The 7,920-nt window shown below is 46.1% G+C and overlaps 1 protein-coding gene across 1 annotated transcript; it reads left to right on the top strand.

Annotated features, from left to right (window-relative positions):
- Positions 1-4,814: 4,814 nt before the first annotated feature.
- LOC109768387 (transcription termination factor MTERF8, chloroplastic-like) lies at positions 4,815-6,478 on the top strand. Its single transcript, XM_020327109.3, has 2 exons — positions 4,815-6,097; positions 6,229-6,478. The coding sequence occupies exon 1, from the start codon at positions 4,919-4,921 to the stop codon at positions 6,071-6,073; it is 1,155 nt and encodes a 384-aa protein (XP_020182698.1). The 5' UTR covers positions 4,815-4,918; the 3' UTR covers positions 6,074-6,097; positions 6,229-6,478.
- The last annotated feature ends 1,442 nt before the right edge of the window (positions 6,479-7,920 follow it).

The following is a 7,920-nucleotide window of genomic DNA, read 5'->3' as shown; positions in this document are numbered from 1 at the left end:
GCTATGAAGTATGAGCAAGATGTGCGGTGAATGTTGCTGTCGGATAGTCAAAAACTTAATCAGCGCTTTAACAAGTCTTTGGATAAAATGATTGGTCGATAAATGCTTGACTTCCATCTGTTTTTTAGGTAAAAATATCTAAAGGGAAGCACTCTTTTACAGACGTCTGATGCATACCATTTGTCAGACTGGTCGACGGCCGTCGATCCATCTTTTCATCTCACAGACGAGAGAAGCATTTGGAATCCTGCTCCACTGCTTTTCTTTTTTCTTCCAAAAAATTGCACGACTTTCACGCAATGCCCCGGTATTCTTTCCTTGTCCCAATTAATTCTCCCGAACCGAATTGACCCCAGTCTTGGAGAAAAATCTACCATGCCTTGTTCCTGCTCAGATTCGTGCTCACCGTTCCTCTCGCCGCCCCGTCTCTCGCTGCCAGCCCCGCCCCTCTATGGTCTCTGTATGGCATCCGCTCAGTAGCTGCGCGGCGGTACGCCGTACCGTTCCTCTTGCCGGTACGCCGTTCGGTAGCTGCGCGGCGGGGCGCACAACCTGCCAGCCGATGACCTTATAAACTCCCCGCCGTCGCCGTGCTCATCTCCACCACGACAAGGCCCTCTGCTCTATACAGCTATGGACTGCGGTCCACCTTCCCGGAGTACCATCCCGGGAATGAAGCCATCACGACTGGACTACCACATGATTCGCTCACCCCATCCCCATCAGGCCTAGGGTTTGAGTCGTCTCTCTGGATACTGTTCAATTCCTACTTCGCTACTTAATTTTTTGCACAATTGTGTTATGATATTTGTGCAATCTCTCTCTATGCCATCACTTTGGTTTTTATACGAGTCTGATAGGGTGAAATTGTGTCATGCATTCTGGATTTGATCGCTAACCCATCCATAATTTTCTGTGAAATTGGTATGTACATCGTACAAATATTCCTCCTCTCTTGGCAACTATACTAAGTTTTGTTTATTTTCATATTTCCTTGGTTCCAAGCAACACTACTTATGTGCTCAGTGCGTTTTTTCATGCTTCTACAATGTAAAGTATTGCTTTGTTCGGCTAGATAATTGCTCCGATGAATCAAAAGCAAATTTGTTAAATTTATGTATCGACGACACAGAAGATATATTTCATATGCATGCTAGTTTGCGAAATCAAAATTTAAGGCTCCACTGCCATGCCATGGATGTTGTTACGACATGAAATTGTTGCTTTGTTATGTGTACTTCTATGTCTTCTTTTGTTTCTGCAGCACTAAATTTCTGCTTCGAAACATTGTAACCATGTTTTTTTACAAGCAACTTGCTTCAACCACTACTAGTGTGTGCTTTCAACCATTAAAGGTGTTTCTTCCCTGAATTGGTAATGAGATTGGTCGAAACATGATATGATTACCATGCCTGTCGTATGCACTGCAGTGCCGTTTCCGATCGTCAGGGCGGCAACTGGTGTGGGTGCCTCACCATGAGCCCGGGAGAATCACTAGGGGCGTGTTTGGTTACATTGCCAATCCAGCCTGCCCCGGCGAGCCTGGTTCTAGTGAGCCGATTTGAGGGGATGCAGGCAAAATTAACCCTAGATGCACATAGTTTGGTTGCCTGCATGTACCTAGTTGCATGAGACAACCATTCTTGACCCGGTGTTTGGTTGCTCGCATTGCATTAGGCGCACATATGACATGGTGTTTGGTTGTAACCTACATAAGGTGTTGTCACCACTTCTAACTAGTGGTGAGCTTACCACACATAATCTAAACATGTAGCCAGATAGTTAAACATATGAAAGTTCATCCTAACTACTATCAAATGACAGTTTAAATTATTAAGAGCCATTGGCTAAATAGGGGATAGTTCATCGGTGTTGCTGCTACCAGATCTTCCTCTTCCTCTTCCTCTTCCTCTTCTTTCTACTTCTGCTTCTTCTTCTTCTTCTTCTTCAAATCCTGCACTGACCTCTGTTAAGCCATATTGCCTCTGCCCACTCCAACCTTTTGTTCTTCCAAGCGTCATTGTCAAATGCCTCCACACCATGGCCGGAGCTAACAACATCGTCAGGCTCGACCTCTTCCTCCTAGTTTATGCAGAATGCAACAAGCAAGAACAAGCTTAACCTGAGTGGAGTATGGGTGGAATGGCTTCTGATCCAGGATCTTAAACCTATTCTTCAGAGCTCCAAATGCCCTCTCAACAGTTACTCTAAGGCTGAAGTTTCTAAGATTAAACAGCTCCTGTGCAGTCCTAGGATAGTTCCTATCAGAGAACTCGTTGAGATGGTACCATACCCGGCCGACATGCGTAGCCAGCATCTCCAAGGTAGAACTTGTCGTCGGGGATGTTGATCCCATCAGGTCGACTCATGCTGTCACTGAGAATGTTAGCATCATGCGCTGACCCCTCCTAGCCAGCCAACACATATGAACTTCAGATCAAAGTCAACAGCAACAAGCACATTCTGGCTTGTGTAGTGCTTCCTCCCCCTGTATGCTGCAGACTGTGACCTAGGAACTCTGGCAGTGACATGAGTACCATCTATTGCCCCAATGCAATCCTGAAAATGGCATCACAAGCCTGTGTTAGTGCTCAACTTGAACAATATAAGCATATCAAGCCATGAAAAGTTTATATTGTCACTGCTCACCTTGAAGTATGGATACCATCTTGGGCTTCCGCGAATCTTGGGTGGAGTCTGGCCAGATGGTCTCCTTATCATCTCTCCTCTAAGCTCCCAATAGAAAAAAGCACCTGCTTGAAGTACCTAGAGATGGTCTCCATTGATCTCCTGAATGTGTTGTGGATGACCCTGAATCCTGAATCTCTGGTTATGGCTAACAACATGGAGGAACATGGCCACTTGCTCTTCGACACTGGTGTTGATGTTATCTTGTAGCAGCCCCCTGCTCCTGAAGGTCTCGACAAGCCTGGCAAATGGTGCTCTTTTCATTCGAAGCATCCACAGAGCCTCGACGTCATTACAGTTGTAGATGTAGTTCAGATTTTGGATCATCTCCTGTTCCCATATAAACAATGGACCATAGCGGATCAAAGGTCTCCCAGCACGACGAACAGCTCTCTGGTGCATGAACATGACCCATGCCTGAATCACCCTAATCAGTGTTGCTGCCTGAATTATCAGCCTCATCCATGCGTCCATAACCTAGTCAATATCGACGGTTCATTCAGTGGGAAATCGATCCTACACCTAGCCTAACGGCCTAACCACCGAGCTAACAAAGGGGGAGGGGGTGTTGCTTACCGGCATCGGAGACGAGGACGGCGTAGGGGGAGCCATGGCACAGACAAGGTCGATCTGATGGTGGCCAACAGCGAGGGGAGCACCAGATCCGCCGCAAACGCCGCCTCCTCTTCCGCCGTCGCCGTCGCCGCCGCCTCTAGCGCAGATCTGAAATCGCAGCCGCCGCCGGTGGTGAGGTAGTAGGGAAGAAAGGGGGTAGTGGCTATGGGTGAGCGAGTGAAAGGGGGGTGAGGCTAGATTTGGCGCCGGGACGGCGCGCCAGATTTCCATCTCCCGCCATCCCCCCTTGCCCTCGCGGTGCACCCGCCCGTGCGACCTCGTGCTGCACTCAGCCTGGCTCGCGAGAAACTGCCGATCCGAGCGTTTCCAGCGAGCCAGGCTCTAGGCTGCTTTGAGAAGCGTGCGATGCAGGCCCAATAGTGAATCCAGTCAACCAAACAGGCCTCTTCCTTCCCGCGCGGGCCTGGTTGGGCTCGATGCGGGCAACCAAACACGCCCTAGATGACAGGAGGATCAGAGAAACCATGAGGATCATGGGGTCCTTCTTGGCTGTTTTTTTTTTCCGCGAGTTCATTGTGTCCATGCAGAAATTATTATAAGAGTGTATGAGTATATGCTTTCAAATTTTCTTGCTTCTTACGTACTCCCTCCGTTCCTAAATATTTGTCTTTTTAGATATTTCAAATAGACTATCACATACGGATGTATTTACACATATTTTAGAGTGTAGATTCACTCATTTTGCTCCGTATGTAGTCATTTGTTAAAATCTTTAGAAAGACAAATATTTAGGAACGGAGGGAGTATCATATTGTGCTTCTTCCTTGTATACATTTCGCTTTTTTTTCGAAAATACGCCACGGCATACCATATTTTTATAGAAGGCAGAAGACAATTACAAGACGCTTACAGAAACAATGGAAGCTTGAGTGCTTTTTTGTAACAAAAAAAAATTATTAACACGTCTTAATGTGCTTGAAAGTTGAAACATTTGTATGCATGATAATTGTTTTTTAAGTGAAGGTCCAATTTTTTAGAAGCAATTATCTAGTCAATGGGAACAATATTTTGATGTTTCGAAACATAATTTTCCATTACATAAGAAGTGAAGCACGTTAATTTTCCGTGGAAGCGAATTCATGGGTACATAGAAGCATGTGTTAATTCACCATGAAATAAATCTGTTGCTCCAAAGAAAACGAAGCATCACCGCAAAAAAGTTAGACATGTCCGCATGGCTGAGCAATCTCAGTTGGGGAGCAATTTTATTTTTTAGGGGATGATACTGGTTGGAAGAAATTTTAAATAATACTTGAATCCAGATTGCTGCGTAAGGCGCCTTGTACAATGCTAGATGCTTAGGGAGATACTTAGAAAAATAAATCAAGTTTTTCTAAAGCATCGGTGCCTATTTCAGTAGTCTGATGCCTAGCAGTGCCCCTAAATGAGCCACTTAATCGAAAATAATTTTTTTTTTGCGGTAAACTGACCCGGCGATGAAGGAAATTCGTGTCTACGAGTCAGTCCAGTCCAGCCAGCCCAGCCCATTATCAGAGAGACTGACGCGTGTGGTCACTCTCCCATCATCAAGGTCGAACCAGATCAGACTCTCCCTCCTTCCCCGCTCCCTCGCCGCCGGCGCCACCGCGCCGCCATGCTCCGCCTCCGGTGCTCCATCCTCGCCCAGATCCTCTCGTCTCACTCGGCCTCTCCCTCCCCCCAACTCTGGCGCCTCATCTCTGCTGCCACGCCCGCCATCTCCCCGAGCCCTAGCTTCGCTGTGGAGGAGTATCTCGTGCAGACCTGCGGCCTCACCCGAGCCCAGGCCCTCAAGGCCTCGGCGAAGCTCTCGCACCTCAAGTCCCCCTCCAAGCCTGACGCCGTCCTTGCCTTCCTCGCCGATCTCGGCCTCTCCAGCGCCGATGTCGCCTCCGTCGTCGCCAAGGACCCGCGGTTCCTCTGCACCGGCGTGGACAGAACTCTGGTCCCCGTCGTCTCCGGGCTCACCAATCTGGGCCTGCCGCGTCCCAAGATCGCGCGTCTTGTCTCGCTCGTCGGCAGATTCTTCCGCAATAAATCCGTCGTTCCCAAGCTGGAGTACTACCTGCACCTCTTCGGCTCCTCCGACAACCTCCTCCGGGCGCTCAAGCGCAGCTCCTACTTTTTCAGTTACGACCTCGAGAGGATTATCAAGCCCACTGTCGTGTTACTGCGGGAGTGCGGCCTAGATGATTGCCACATTGCCAAGCTGTGCACGGATAAACCGGGGTTGCTCATCACCAACCATGAGCGTGTCCTAGAGATGGTGGCATGCGCCGACGGTCTCGGTGTGCCCCGTGGATCTGGGATGTTCTGGCGTGCCCTGAAGGCTGCTGCATCTATCCGCCAGGAGAATATGGCCGCCAAAGTGGACTGCTTGAAGAACACCTTCAGGTGGTCGGATGCTGAGGTGGGCATTGCTGTTTCTAACGCTCCACAGCTGCTGCCGAGTTCCAAGGAATCGCTGCAGCGCAAGTCCGAGTTCCTGATCTCTGAGCTGGGGTTGGAACCGTCATACCTGGCTCATCGGTCGATGTTGCTCACTTATAGCGTGGAGGGCCGGATGAGACCTCGGTACTACGTTGTAAAGTTTCTCAGGGAAAATGGGCTGCTCAAGCGCAACCCAGGCTACAATACTGTTTTCAACATTACCGAGAAGATTTTCATGGGGAGGTTCATATGCCCTCACACGGAAGCTGCACCGTACCTTGCTGAAGACTATGCCGCCGCTTGCAGAGAGGAAATGCCCGCTAGATTCATATTTACATGAATGAAGAACAAGCATTGAAAATTGGTAACTTGCGTACGGCACAACGAAATTTTCAGTTAGTTTAGTAAGCTGGTAGTTCTTGTTTCAGCATTATTTTCCTAACTGGATGTTTGTTGTCTGCTATTGATTCCTGAACCCCGCTGAGTTCATGTCAGATTTGGTAGAGAACAAAGCATTGCCGGCAATCTCTGAAGATGAGGAGTCCAGGAATATATTTGTGTTTCCAACTTGTTCTTGCTTAAGATCATGGAAACTGGGTGTGTGGTTGGACTAATTTTGTGTTGAAACAAGGACCCAGAAAATCAGAGAGAAAAAAAAGAACTACCCTGTATTTTTTTCTATTAAAAATATTAGTATGATCTGCTTTCATGTCAGATTTTACCTAGCATGCATGTTCTATTTTCATTTCATCATCTTTTCTGTTCCATTATATGTCAGTACTAAACTTGCATTAATATTTAGATTAATTATGCTTAGAAATATATTTACCTTTTCATTTCTTTTCCTTTAAAGATTCATTATCTTTGTTCCTAAATCGTGTAGTTGACCTTATTTTTGCTGGGAAACTCATGTTTGTTTTTCGCACGAAATGCATTGGAACTATTACTGGGTAGTATATCTGGACACTTATATCTCCATGTACTCAAATGGTCGTTGTAGTTTTATGTTCAGTCTATCTTTCCATGAAAGAAGCTTCTCTGTTTTGCCATGGATCTGATATGAGACAGTTTCATTTAAAAAAACTCATAAAATTTCCTTGAATGACAGTTGTGGATCCTTATCTCATTTGTTGATGAAGGTCACAATATGTTGATCACTGTGAGGATGTGGTTTTGATTTAGTTTGTTGGTTGCTTGGTCTAGTTGTTGTAAGCTGGGAAATTTTGTTTCTTTTTGGAATATATTTGCTTAACATCATGATTAGCTGTTCTGAAAGCAATTCATGCTTTTACTAGCTTGTATCAGTTTTTCTCTTTGTGTTGGCCGCAGCTCTACGGACAGCTGACTCAAATTGAATAATGCAGTAGTATAATTTCTGTAGATGTAGTGATGTACTGCCATATCTTCCAAGTACAATGGCTGGTAAATAACAAGCTTTTCTAGGTTGGCCTCAATCAAGTGCTTACACATGTTTTTTCTTTTACTTGACTCTCCTCTTTGGTCCTCTCTACCATGTGTAGGAAGCCGGTCTAACTCTGAAGTCTGAAGGTGCCGCTACTTTTTTGGTTTCCTCAGAATCCTTAGTCCCTGGTTGTATCTCGTTGTGGTCGAGGATGGTGTGCTTTGGCTTCTGGTAGTCCAGCGACTCTGCAGCTGGGTGCATTGGGTTATGCCCCGGGGATTTATAACATGAGAAGCAGCAGCAGCCCCCATTCTTTGATCATCTCTACAGGGTTACTAGATTGCAAGACAACAGTGGGAGGTGTCCTCCACTTTTTAGTGCCTAAATCAGGAACGAAAGAATTCCTTTTTAAGTTTTTATCTTGGCAATTTGTCTCATTGTTCCATGATGCTACTGTAGAGGTTTGATTGAGCTTACGAGACCGGTGACCCTCACCAGGGATAAATAAGGAACTAGAGGCTGAAAGAATTGAAGATTATCTAATTTTTTTCATCGTTGAAATTGGCTCTTGGTAATGTCAGCAGACTGTCGGTACCTCAACCAATACATTTCAGGTTTTTTCTGGTGACAACACTTCTATAACTTCCTATAATTTGTGTGTTTGTGTTCACATTTCAGATATGCAAAGATTGTGTATACAGTGTTCCAGAAAACCTGTGCGTCTTACTGTGTTAATTTTTATTCTGGATAATTTAGCAAAGAGTTCAGGTTTTGTTAGAGAGGCA

This window comes from Aegilops tauschii, chromosome 6 (genome assembly GCF_002575655.3).
Source record: "Aegilops tauschii subsp. strangulata cultivar AL8/78 chromosome 6, Aet v6.0, whole genome shotgun sequence".
NCBI classification, from domain to species: Eukaryota; Viridiplantae; Streptophyta; class Magnoliopsida; order Poales; family Poaceae; genus Aegilops; species Aegilops tauschii.
Note: the sequence above shows the minus strand (reverse complement) of the source record. Positions and strands in the feature narration are given on the sequence as shown.

Coding starts and splice junctions, on each gene's coding strand:
- LOC109768387 (XM_020327109.3), top strand. CDS start 4,919: ATGCTCCGCCTCCGGTGCTCCATCCTCGCCCAGATCCTCTCGTCTCAC.